The sequence below is a fragment of the Podarcis muralis genome, chromosome 1 (assembly GCF_964188315.1).
Source record: "Podarcis muralis chromosome 1, rPodMur119.hap1.1, whole genome shotgun sequence".
NCBI classification, from domain to species: domain Eukaryota; kingdom Metazoa; phylum Chordata; class Lepidosauria; order Squamata; family Lacertidae; genus Podarcis; species Podarcis muralis.
The window spans coordinates 22,919,636-22,933,229 of NC_135655.1; the positions used below are offsets into that span (position 1 = coordinate 22,919,636).

At 43.7% G+C, this 13,594-nt stretch overlaps 1 protein-coding gene across 6 annotated transcripts in view; it reads left to right on the top strand.

Annotated features, from left to right (window-relative positions):
• The first annotated feature begins 4,747 nt into the window (after positions 1-4,747).
• Positions 4,748-13,594, top strand: part of LOC114590919 (cation channel sperm-associated auxiliary subunit beta-like) — a 45,760-nt gene continuing 36,913 nt past the window's right edge. For 3 of the 6 annotated variants that reach the window (XM_077924690.1, XM_077924693.1, XM_077924703.1), the window contains exons 1-4: positions 4,748-4,982; positions 7,476-7,551; positions 8,205-8,293; positions 11,423-11,575. In XM_077924690.1, the coding sequence (XP_077780816.1) occupies positions 4,932-4,982; positions 7,476-7,551; positions 8,205-8,293; positions 11,423-11,575 (369 nt within the window). In that variant the 5' untranslated portion in view covers positions 4,748-4,931. Of the gene's footprint in view, positions 4,983-7,475; positions 7,552-8,204; positions 8,294-9,187; positions 9,472-9,501; positions 9,995-11,422; positions 11,576-13,594 lie in introns of those variants that run through there. The other 3 variants (XM_077924699.1, XM_077924706.1, XM_077924704.1) reach the window with 3 other exon arrangements.

Here is a 13,594-nt window from a genome sequence, read left to right on the forward strand (position 1 = left end):
CGGTGGTACAGGTGGTTCTGTTAAATTGCGAACCACATGAAAGAGTCTCCTGCTACTATTTTCTGCAGATGCAATAGAGGCGGTGAAGAAAGTCTTATTCGCCGTCGCTATCGCCACTTGGTAGGCTCGACATTGAGCTCTAACCTGTGTCCGGTCAGCAGTGGCGTAGTGTGGGTTGTCAGCACCCGGGGCAAGGCAAGTAATTTGCACCCCCTAACCCGTGAATTTGCGCCCCCTAACCCGTGGATTTGTGCCCCCTAACCCTAACCCCCAGATGTGCCCAGTGCGGCTGGCCCCCCCTGCACCCCCCACACTACGCCACTGCCGGTCAGATTCGGAGTGAGTTTTCTGCCACCGATGCTCTAGCCGTCTCAACGATTGTTTCATCGCCCTCAGCTCCGAAGACAAACCCCTAAACATTTTGTGAATCTAAGTTTGGCCTCATTGAGGGGCAGTATTTCAATATGAGTAGGAAAATGAGAGTACCCCTAAACATTTTTTTAAGGGAAAAAAAGCACTGGGTGTAACCCAAACCTTCTGCTTGTTTCTTTCACACAGAGATGCTTCCAGAACCCTCTTGAATTTATTAGAATAGGAAAGATCTCAACACATCAGATCAATACTTTCTGCACTAAGAAATTCAAACTGACAGTAGCAATGCTGGACTAGATGAAGAGGTTCCTCTCTGCTCTTCGGATGGCTGATTTGTAAAATTCCTTAAATTGTAAGAGAAAAATGTCACCAGATCACAGCTGTTTACCCTGCTTCCCCAATTTGCAGGAAATGTGTGTGCTTGACTCACTTGTGATTATCCTTTTACTGAATGAAGCTAAACTAAGCTGAGGCAAGGAAAAGCCTTTTCCTCCTCCAAGCTACCACCAGGTGCCAGTTTGAGGCTTTCTGAGTGATCCGGAATCACAGCTACTTATGCAACAGGCAAGGCCAGATGCCAGTACTTTGTTTAAGAAGGGAGTGAAAGGAGCTGACTGACGAGCTGGTGATGCCAATAGTGACGTCATGTACACACCTCATGAATAGTCCCAGATCCACACACAGGTGTACTGCATACCTAAAGCCTCTTTATAGACTTAGCCATCTATAACAAACTAGCATGGACCTCTGTTGCATTTGGATACTATTCTGAAGGCATTCAGAACAATTGTGTTCTACAGCCCTGCAAGGACTCTGCCACTTCATAATGGTGGAAGATTGCATGAGTAAATTACAGTCCCATGTCAAAAAAAAACCAAAACAAAACAAAAAACACACTCCCTGCTCAAATATCATGTGGTCTTGTTTTTCTTTTGCCTCTGAACCTTTTCCTTCACAAATAGTTTGACAGAAATGTTAGGGGCAGTTGGTAAATGGGAGTTCTCACAAATCGCAAACCAAGCACATCAGCTTTTATAAAAAGGCAAAGAGACCCCTGACCATTAGGTCCAGTCGTGACCGACTCTGGGGTTGCGGCGCTCATCTCGCTTTATTGGCCGAGGGAGCCGGCGTACAGCTTCCGGGTCATGGGCCCAGCATGACTAAGCCAATTCTGGCGAACCAGAGCAGCACACGGAAACGCCGTTTACCTTCCCGCCGGAGTGGTACCTATTTATCTACTTGCACTTTGACGTGCTTTTGAACTGCTAGGTTGGCAGGAGCAGGGACCGAGCAACAGGAGCTCACCCCGCCGTGGGGATTCGAACCGCCAACCTTCTGATCGGCAAGTCCTAGGCTCTGTGGTTTAACCCACATCGCCACCCGCGTCCCTATAAGCTTTTATAACCTTTTAGTTATTTTAAACAAACAAACAAAAGCATTAATAAGAGGCAGTGGCTGACAAACTGGCACTTCTCAGCTAGGAAGGGGCACAGCTTCTAACCTCAAATAATGGATAATATCTTACAACACATACTCTCCAACTCCAGTTTTCCTCATCTCTCCCATACACCATGGGGAGTGAGAGGTTAAAAAAAAACCCTACCATGAACTGTACAGATGAAGCCCATGGCTAGATAGGCAGTTTCCTGTTCATGTCACCGTCAACAGTCAATGCTATAGACTGGAGCCACAATAAGGTCTCTTGGCACCTGGGGCAAACAACATGAAAAGTGCCCCTAAGCAAACCCCGTATTTTATTAAATAAAATATCAACAATAATTCACAAAATCATAGAATTGTGGAGTTGGAAGGAATCCTGAGGGTCATTTAATCCAACTTCCTGCAATGCAGGAAGCTCAACTCATCCATGACAGACGGCCATCCAACCTCTGCTTAAGAACCTCCAAGGAAGGAGAACCCACCACTTCCAAGGGAGACCGTTCCACTTGCCCCAAGTGCTGTTTATCGTTTTATTACAAGTATGTTTCCAGGTTTGGAGAAGACTCCGTGGAGGAAGTCTCAACTTGTTGCTGACTCTGAGAGAACTGGTAGCACTTGGGTGTCTGAATCTTTGGTTATTTGAGGACATTTCTGCAGGATATAAATCACACTTGTATTTTAGCACCAAATAATAATCTCACTTAAATGTTAATTTTGTATATGGTGTGCATAATGTCAATAATAACAACAATAACAATCATGATTTGGGTGCCCCCTTCACTCACAGGACCATTGGGAAAACTTGCTTGCCCCACCCTTGTTTTGGCCCTGTTATAGAGCAAATGAATCACAGGCACTAGGCTGCTGAGTTTCAAGATGGGGTGAACTCTTGAGTCCAACAGCCAGTGGTGTTGTACAGTAGGAGGGGGGATTTTCTATGTCCCCGCATGACTTGTTGCAATCCCCAATTAATAATTCTATTAGTCACCATGAACCTTTCTTTTGCTAAACAAATATGGAACATAGACATGGAAGATGAGCAAGACGCTTGTATTAATTCCATTCTAAGTGTTTTACTGCCACAAAAAGTTATCAGACTCTGACAGAATACAACACGTGTCTCTATTATCCTGCACAGCTGGGCATAGGCAGGAGCGAAACTCTCTTCTCCTGAGTTGCCGAAAATGTTGTGCTTTGCTGCCACAAAGTGTCTGTAGTAGAGAACAGCAATGTTGTTGAGGAGCACACACACACATCCACACACCTGTTCAGCTAGCTGGGATTATGAATGCATTGAATTCTGTATCACCTGTGCTCTCCACCAACTCTTTTTGTCCTAGTCACTTAAATGTGAGTTTTGCAACAAATAGTGGGGCGTCTGGGTCTCCCTTTGTTAAGAGGGTTTTGGGGGTAGGCTACTGGCAGGCTGAGGTTGGGGTGCCTGTAGCCGGTCACCACTGCATTGCAACCATCGTGTCCTAGCTGAAAGGAGCCCTAGGGAACTACATTTCCCAGGCTCCCTGCTACTGCAGATGTTGCTGTTCATGGGTGGTAGGTAGAGGCTCAAGAGAGAGCAGAAGTAAGACAAAGTCAGACATTGTTGCTGTTGCTGCATGCTGCTCCTGTCCCACCAGAAAAAAATGACACAGAAGTGTCTCCCCCGCTGCCTTTTCTCACCAGAAGACACCTCTGTTGTCATAGTTAATGTGGAATCATGTCTGGTGAACCTGCTTTATACTATTGTTATGATCATCATAATCACTTTTAATTTGTACGATTTCTGTTCTTATCCTGAAGCAAAGTTCCTAACCTGAAGCACTATTTCTGAGTTAGCGGAGTCTGTAACCTGAAGCATATGTAACCTGAAGCATATGTAACCTGAGGTACCACTGTACCGTCTTTCTATCTTACAATAATCAAGGCGGTTTACAAGCTGAAGAAACAAAGAATGTACAATCTAATGCCATACAAAAATGTGATAATAAAACATAGCTTTAAAATAAACAACCTACATCAAATAAAGTAACATTCAACAATAATTATGTTGTTGTTTGCAAGCTGAAACACCCACAAAATGGATTAAAGAAATTTTATTTTTTTAAAGAGAGTTGCTAATGGAAGTGATTCATTTTTATGACTAAGAAGGTGTGCACCTAAGGCAAGTTATTCAGAGACCTGAGTTTTTTCTTCCATTTGCTTACCAGTCTTTTATCAACTTCCCTTCTGCCCTAGATGGAGCTCTAACTGGGTGGGTGGTTGAAGAAACCCTCCTGGCGTTCACTTTAGTCTCGCAACTGTGGGTTTTTTTTTGTTTTTAATTTGAAAGACTCCCACTTCACATAACTGCATCCTATGTGGTTCTAGCAACAGATGAGCGGAGGAATTTAACATAGAGGACAGGTCTCCTGTGTAGTTTTTGTATCAGAGCCACTGACCCTCATTTTTATGTGAGGACTACGGGAAGATTTCCACGTAGCCTGTTCCTGCCACATAATTTTAAATTCTGAAAATCTATTCCCTGTACTAGTCCACAAGCATTGTGTGGTCAGGCAGAGTCCCCCCAACTCCAGGCGACTCCCAAGTGGAATAATGACTCAAGACAACGTGCTATGGGATTAAAATAGGCCACAACTTTATTAAGTTTCGGATGTAGGGAGACCTTGGCTCAGTCACTGGGCGTTTATCCTTCCCAGTCCCCAGCCGGGGATCTGGGAGACATCAGGTTTATCCAGAATGTGTGGGGATTCGGCTGGCTCTGGAGAACTTATGTTCAAGCAAAGAGCCCGCCCCCCATTTCGCCGCCATCGCAGGGGAGAGCAATGACAACCTCTCGGCGTATGGCCAATGCCTCCCTTCAATACCCCTTTAAAGGGGAACCCTGGGATCACCGCCACAAGGGTGGTTCACCGCTTCACACACCCCCCCCCCCCCCAGTTTAGGAAGATAGACTAAAGGATTCTGCCCAAGGCCTGAAACCACCAAAGTTGTGACGTTTTGCTATGGGGAAGGCAAAACCTACCAATGCAGGAAAATTCTTTTCTGGCCCTTCAACAGCGACCCTGACATAGCAGCACCTGTGTACCTGTGGAGAAGAGGTTAACCTGCAAAAGAAGACTTAAATGAGGGAGGGCAGGGTGGAAGAAGCTCTGGAGCCAACTGACGCTTCGCAGGTAAGATTCACCTTCTGTTGTGTTGGCAGGGCGGTCCCTCCCCCTACCTGGCCGATCCCCTAGCAACGCCTCCCCAGGTGGGATTGGGCGACTGGCTGAGGTAGGCAGAGACCTCCAGGTATCCAGCCTGGGGAGGGTGAAGCCAGCCCGTACTACTGGGAGCCACACTGGGATCCGGGAGGCTGCGTGCGACCACGCAAAAGGTGCCCCCCATTTGATGTGGGGAGTGGTCATTTCTGAAGGTGGATCAGTTTATGAGTCCTGTTGCTATTAGGAGTCACTGTGACGGAACTTGAACTCTTCCAACTGTCATCCTCTGGAACCCAGGATAAAAGCAAACAGTTGGCTGGCTCTCTTGGAAGTGGCAAAGAAGGTACTTTAAAATGTGAAGTGGTATAGAAATGGTTTAAAGAAAGAAAGAAATGCTTCATTTGGACACAAGATAACATCAAGTATGGCACCCCCATGCCAATAATACGTAATGTCGCAATTCATTAATCTAATGAAGTATTCATTCTTTCTGTTTAATGATAATAATGATATAATTATCTATATAATTATAATTACAAGTTGCCAATATGGTGTAGTAGGGGACGCGGGTGGCGCTGTGGGTAAAAGCCTCAGCGCCTAGGGCTTGCCGATCAAAAGGTCGGCGGTTCGAATCCCCGCGGCAGGGTGCGCTCCCGTCGTTCGGTCCCAGCGCCTGCCAACCTAGCAGTTTGAAAGCACCTCCGGGTGCAAGTAGATAAATAGGGACCGCTTACTAGCGGGAAGGTAAACGCACAACCCTAGAGTCTGTCAAGACTGGCCCGTACGGGCAGGGGTACCTTTACCTTTTAATATGGTGTAGTGGTTAGAGTGCTTTATAATATTATTAACGTTGTAGGAAGGACAAAGAGATTCTTTTGCATATATTGAGAATATTAAATAGATCTTTGTTATTACTTTGGTTTTATCATTATGCTTGAGGCCTTCAAATGAGGTTTTTTTAATGCAAAGACCCATATTTAGCTTTTAATTGTTCTACCATATGTCTCCGTTGAAAAAACAGGAGAAATAGAGGTTGAGTATTATTGCTGCCTGTTCATAAGAAATAATTTGATCCTGCGCAAACCAGTTGCTTATAGTTTAACAAAGTAGTCCAATTTTTTAAATCTATGATCTTTTCTTTTTAAAAAAAATATATTTATTTTTAACATTCATATCCTGCCTATTCATTCATTTGAGATCCACACGGCAGCTATTGACTATATGAAACAAACAAACAAAACAGAAAACAAAAGTAATCCAGTCATAAAAAAGGTAAAGGTACCCCTGCCCATACGGGCCAGTCTTGACAGACTCTAGGGTTGTGCGCCCATCTCACTCAAGAGGCCAGGGGCCAGCGCTGTCCAGAGACACTTCCGGGTCACGTGGCCAGCGTGATATCGTTGCTCTGGCGAGCCAGAGCCGCACACAGAAACGCCGTTTACCTTCCCGCTTGTAAGCGGTCCCTATTTATCTACTTGCACTTAGGGGTGCTTTCGAACTGCTAGGTTGGCAGGTGCTGGGACTGAACAACGGGAGCGCACCCCACCGCGGGGATTCGAACCGCCGACCTTTTGATCGGCAAGCCCTAGGCGCTGAGGCTTTTACCCACAGCGCCACCCACGTCCCTAATCCAGTCATACAGAGCAGGACTAGGGAACCTTTGTTTCTCCAGTTGACATTAGACCTCAGTTCCCATCACTCCTAGCGATGGCCACCGGTCAGATGAAGTAGTAGAGCAACATTAGGAGTACAGGTTCCACATCCCTCACAGAATCAAAGATTTGTAGAGTTGGAAAGGGACCCTGAGGATAATCTAGTCCAACCCCCTCCAATGTAAGCATATGCAGCTGTTTTATACGGGGATTGAACCTACAACTTTGGCATTATCAGCACCAAAGTAATAAATGAACAAATAACAGCAAAGCAACAAGGGGCAGCAGAGTGTCGGTGTTGAATCAGTTGCAGGCGTTGAGCTGATTTTTTGCTCCCTCTACAATATAATCCTTAAATCCAAGATTTTACTTTTCCCCAATGGCATGAGCTGCAGCCATTCACATGTAGTAGAGAAGGCAAGGCATTTAACTCAGGAGTGCATTTGCATACCCTCCAGCGTATCTCCAAGGAAAATAGGGGGACATTCCAGAATCAAATCAGAAACCTATACGGCTTCTGCAAATCCAGGACTGTCCCTGAAAAATAGGGACAATTGAAGGGTCTGCATCTGGGGTGGGAACTAAATCTTCTTTCTGCCATAGGTGAACCCAGGGTTTGGAACAGGAAGCAGGTTTCAGCTTGCAGTTTCCATAGCACCTAAGGGGACTCTTTGATGACTCTTTGATGTTGCTCTTATCTGCATCCTTGTTGTCCTCCTTGGTCACTGTATATATCATGTGACTATTGGGGGACCAGCTTTAAATATAGCTTTGAATTAAATGCACATTTATATTATTTTTCCAATTACAGATGGTGCTGTTGCAGCTTTATCTTGTGCTTGCAGCTGTTCTACAACTTTCATCAGGACTTACCTACAATGTAAATGGTAAGTTGTATTTTACTTTATTTCACCTTCCTATTCTTGCATACGGGTTGGTTGGTTAGTTACTAGTGTACTGAACCCTGCAGCCATGCATTTGCATGTGCTGTGATTTGCAAAGGACTCCATAAAGATCAGAACTTTATTTTGTCCAAGTGATGATAGGGCCCACCTTTCAAAGGGAAAAGTGTGCACACAGTTTTGGGAACTGAATCCAGGATTTAATTATTATTATTTTACTGCAGCAGATGCAAGAAGCTTCTTAAAAAAAACCCAACCTATTAAAGAGCAAGAGATATTTGCTAATGATGTTGAATGTGTGTTGTCTAGGAGTCAAGTGAGCCACAGTGAGAGAGCTTGGGAAGATACTGACTGAAGCACAAAGGTTAATTTGGTTGTTCAGACCCATGCAGTCTAGCCTTGGTTTAAAGATTACCATAAATATATTATTTATTTTCTTACTGCCCACCCTAAACCCTGCTAATAATATTGAATGTTGTTATTGTGATTATTACTACTGTATTTTTTATTGATCACTCACAAAAGCCAATGCTATCCATTTCAGCCCACAATTTCACTTTTGATTTGAGTTTCAGTATATTCTAGTTCTGTAATATCATCTTTGAAAATATTAGTGATCATATTTTTTTCTCACTCAGTGGGGAGCAATTCGAGTTTTTCTTGCTACACAGAAGATCCCTCTATGACATCTAAGACAATTAAATTGTTTCTTTCAGATAAGACTTTGGTAAGTTTCCAGCAATGTATTTCCAGTTGCAATTGAATGGGGAGTAGCTCAGCAAATACATTGGTACCTTGGTTTACAACCATAATCCGTTGTAAACCAAAACAGGTTGTAACCCAAGGCACGCTTTCGCCAATGGGGTCTCCCCCCCCCCCAAAAAAGGGTTGTAATCCAAAAAAACGGACACGCACTTCCGGGTTTGACATGGGTGTAATCCAAAAAGGTTGTAATTCAAAACGGTTGCAAACCAAGGTACCACTGTAACACACTTGTATTAAGGCAGCGGGGAATAACTCACCAATGCACCATTCTTTGGTTCGGCAGAATAAGTTAATCAGTTCTTTTATTTTCTTCCCCAAATTTAGGAAAAGGAAAGGGAATGAGAAAGTAATTAAAATAAGGGCATGGTAATATTATATAAATAAATACAACAGTAAGAAAGAACTCATCATCAATTCACATTATGGATACCATAACCATTGGTGCATAAATCATAGAAGTTCATTTAAGTTCTCCAAATGTCCAGATAGATATCCACACCAAGTTGATATCTAGATGACATATGTTTAAATTGATTGTTAGCTGTCATCACTAACTGAATCGGAAGCGGTTAGACTCAGAAGCTTAGCTAAGTGGAGTGAACTATTATTGGTTGTTCAGACTCCCCTTGGATCTAACAACACCATATGCGATTTAAAGAACTTTCATTTATTTATTGGCATCAAAACATAGTCTTGCAGTTTGTTTATTTAAATAACAATAAAAGGGTGTTCTAGCTTCTGAACTTGCTGCAGCTATGAATATAGCCAGGTAATTTCTTTTACGTGCTGCAGGGCTAATGAGTCTGGAATCAAGATTCTCATGGAGCTAAACTAGCTCAGGGGTTGCCAACCTTTGGGGGGGGCAGTGGGCACATTTTGAATTTGAAGGAAGTGCTGTGAGTGCCAGTCACAAGATGGCTGCCATGGGGAGTGTGGCATAACACATCCTGGCTGCTATGGAGGGGCATGGAAAAACACAAAATTAGTCACAGTACAGCCATTGCTGCTGCTCCCACCCGCTTCCTGAACAGCCCCCCCCCCCCCATGGTTGGCAAGCAAACAGGATGGACCAACAGGCAAGAAGGGAAACCATCCCTGCCAGTTTTTGCCCTGTGCAAATCCTTCAAAACCAACCAGATTGTGAGGGGGCATTTTTTCTCTTTTGAGATACAGTGGTACCTCGGGTTACATACGCTTCAGGTTACAGACTCCGCTAACCCAGAAATAGTACCTCGGGTTAAGAACTTTACCTCAGGATGAGAACAGAAATTGTGCTCCAATGGCGCAGCAGCAGCAGGAGGCCCCATTAGGTAAAGTGGTGCGTCAGGTTAAGAACAGTTTCAAGTTAAGAATGGACCTCCGGAACGAATTAAGTACTTAACCCGAGGTACCACTGTAAAACTTAAAATAAAAAGCCAGAAGAAGGCCTGGCCTGGTGAAGTCTCTCCCCTCACAGGTCTTCCTTCAGGCATTGCTCCCTTATGAGGAGTCCCAGGGCTGGAGGGTGGGGCAAGGCAGGTGGAAGAAGGCCTGGCCTGGTGAAGAAAGCCTTGCCAACATTGCCTCAGGATATTGTCAGGGATGAAACAAAGGGCAGCCTTGTTTGCCCATTTAGAAAGGAAGAGGAAGGATGGCAGGAAGGGGCCTTGGGCTGCAACAGAAGGTCAAACTTAAACATTTTAGGCGTTTTGGCTCATTAAACCATCTATGGCCTTTTAAATGTGTCTGTGGGGGATTTATTGTGGGATCTTTTCTATTATGTTATGTATTTTGTGCTTTTCAGGTATATTAATTTGTCAAATAATGATCATTTTCTATACTTTAACCCTAAACTTCCCAATTGCAGTGGCACTTGTCCATGCTAGCCAAAAGCAGGGAAAATCACTTGAGAGAGGGCAAGGGCAAGTTGTGTCGCACAGCGGTAAATTAATCAACGCAGAGTCTTCTTTATAAACAGAATAAAACTTTTACTTGAAGAAAATAAACTTGTTCAGAAACAGCATAGTTTAAGAGCATACACAGAGTGCTCATAGCAGCTATTTTAGTCTTCAGAGAGGCACAGTCTTTAGTTACTGTTTAATTGGGAGTCCTGGAGCCGCTCGTTCTGTCTGCAACAGCTATACATTCACATAATGAGCTGAGACTGACTCTCAGACTCTCTCTTCATTACAGACTGATGCCCAGAGAGAAAATGGCTACTTTATATAGGAAAAATAAGTCATCACTCAAGATGAGTCACGTGTCATGATGAATTAGCAATTTACTTTTAGCTGTTAAAGATTGTGTAGGCCTTGTTCCGTGCCTAGGCCTTGCCAGCTTCTGCCCTCAAAAACGTTTGTCTCATGACAAGTTGTCCCACAAAAACGAGGATTTCTGCCCACCTTTCCTTTATGACTCCAATAATAATAATAATAATAATAATAATTTATTTATACCCCACCCATCTGGCTGGGCTTCCCCAGCCACTCTGGGCGGCTTCCAACCAAATATTAAAATACAGTAATACATCAAACGCGGGTGGCGCTGTGGGTTAAAGCCTCAGCGCCTAGGGCTTGCCGATCGAAAGGTCGTGGTTCGAATCCACGTGGCGGGGTGCGCTCCCGTCTTTCGGTCCCAGCGCCTGCCAACCTAGCAGTTCGAAAGCACCACCAGGTGCAAGTAGATAAATAGGGACCGCTTACTGGCGGGAAGGTAAACGGCGTTTCCGTGTGCTGCGCTGGCTCGCCAGATGCAGCTTTGTCACGCTGGCCACGTGACCCGGAAGTGTCTCCGGACAGCGCTGGCCCCCGGCCTCTTAAGTGAGATGGGCGCACAACCCCAGAGTCTGTCAAGACTGGCCCGTACGGGCAGGGGTACCTTTACCTTTAATACATCAAACATTAAAAGCTTCCCTAAGCAGGGCTGCCTTCAGATGTCTTCTAAAAGTTTGGTAGTTGTTGTTCTCTTATTTATTTATTTATTTACTTACTTACTTATTTATTGCAGCTTCCGCTTTTGAAATCAATGCAGGTTGCCATTTAAAGGTTTAAAAATTCCAGATGTTGTGGATATGTGCTTCATATGTTAATCCTGGTTTTTTTTCCTGTTAAAGACTATCCGCTGTCATTTGTATAATATTAATAAACCCGACACCGAGGAGAACAGACGGAAGAATCTAGTTCTTTTTACTTCAGTTGGTCTTGCTCCCAGCATCCAGATCTTCAACAGTACCTACTCCAAAGTCTTCTACTTCAAAATGACTCTGGTAAAGCATTGCGGAAGGGCTCATAGCACATCATGTACATGCAAAAGGTCCCAGGTTCACTCCCTGGCTATTTCCAGTTAAAAGGGATCAGGTAGCAGGTGGTCACCTCGGCCTGAACTCAGGACAGCCACTGTCACCGGATACTTATTAAACAATGCCATAACATTCGGCTGGAAACTTACAGTGGCCCAATGTGTAGCCCATGGACCGCATGCAGTCCTCAAGACCTTTTTTGTTGGCCCTCAGCCACATTTGACGCCCCCTCAGCCCTTGCATTGCCTTCCCAAAGCCAGCTAAGTGAGGTGCTGGGTTTGGGAAAGGAGGTGCGAAGGCTCTGCCAAGGTCCTAGAACCCTATTACCTCCTTCCTGAAGCTGGGAAAGCGCTAACTGCATCAAGGCAGTGTGTGGCCCACAGATTAAATGGTCAGAGTACTCTTGCGGCCCACTTGGTATAAAAGTTGGGCCGGCCTGAGCTAGATGGACAAGCAATCTGACTTGGTTTAAGGCAGGTTCCTGAGGTGGATCTGCACTCATGGTTTTTAACATTAAGGAAGGCTTCAGGAACGGTTTTTATAACCATATGGACACATCACGTCCTCCTTTTAACGTTCATAATGCTTTATTAAAATGTGATACCAGAGGGTGCTGCAGAGCAACCAGCAACTGGCAGTAGGGAGACAGCTGTTTTGATTTTTAAAACAGGTAAAAAAAGAAAAAGAAAGAAGCTTTATTTTACAAGTATGCCCTGTGACGTTTTGTAACGATATATCTAATATTGTTCTAATAACGTTAAACAAGTCAGTGTAGATCCAGCCCTGTATCCCCTTTGAACTATGGCGTGGTATTATACAATTTTTTAAAATGTGGGGTTTTTTGTTTTTATTATGTATTTTGTGTTTTTATATTGTGATTTTATTTTGGAACTGCCCTGAGATCTGTGGATATAGGGCAGTATACAAATGTAATAATAATGATAATAAGCAATAGAGTGGCAGCTGTCAATTGCTGATTTTAACTTAACCTTTTCCTTAAAAGAATGCAAACCCCACATGAACAATGCAAATAAATGCATGTGAAAAGCGTTAGCAGGAATCAAGTATCATAGTCATGGAGCTTTTCCTGATGTGCTTTACATTGTTTCCAACAGTGTAAGGTGCCAGTGGCATTTTCTGTATTAGTAGGAGCCGGGCACCTTACTCTCTGGATCATGTTGTAGCATGCCAGAAAGGGGAAGTTTCTGCTTGCTCTCTGCTACTTCAATGGAGGATGTCTACTGGTGGCTACTAGCAATGATGGAGGCGATGCTGTGCCCTCCATGGACCATGGATGCAATGCTCTGCTTCCACAGTTGGAGGCTGTATGCTTCTGAATACCATTTGTTGTGATCCGTAGGAGGTTCTTTCCATGTCAAGTTATCCAACTTTTATACCTCATGTCATCCAATTTTCTTCATATTTTGCACACTTGTTGAATGAATAAAACTAAGTTTAAAACTTTTTTTTTTTGAAATCTCAGCCCATTTTTTAGTTATGAGGGTTTGAAATTTTTAAAAATTGACAATTTTAGCCTTCCTGGATTACACAAAAAGCTTAAGAGCTCAGCCCAGAATTGAGGTACATCAAAGCTAAAAACACCAATCTCTTCAGAACTTCATGGGCTTTAATAGCACATGTCACATAATGGGCTTACTTTAAATTTTAAATGTCAGCTAAAAAAAATATTAAAAGTGATTAAAAAAAATTAATATGGTTTTGAAAAATCCCAAAACATTGTATGGATTATTTAATATTTCTAAGGGCTACTTGCAAAATTTCATCTTGGGGTCTCACTGGGATCACGTATATATATATATATATATATATATATATATATATATGCAGGTTTTGGTGTCCTCGGGTATCTTCCCGTGTAAAAGTTGGGGTGTCTAGGCGACGTTTCGACGAGGTCTCACTCGTCATCTTCAGGCTGGTGCTTTCGGCTTCTTGTTACTGGAACAGAGCAGGATCTCAGTGTTTGAG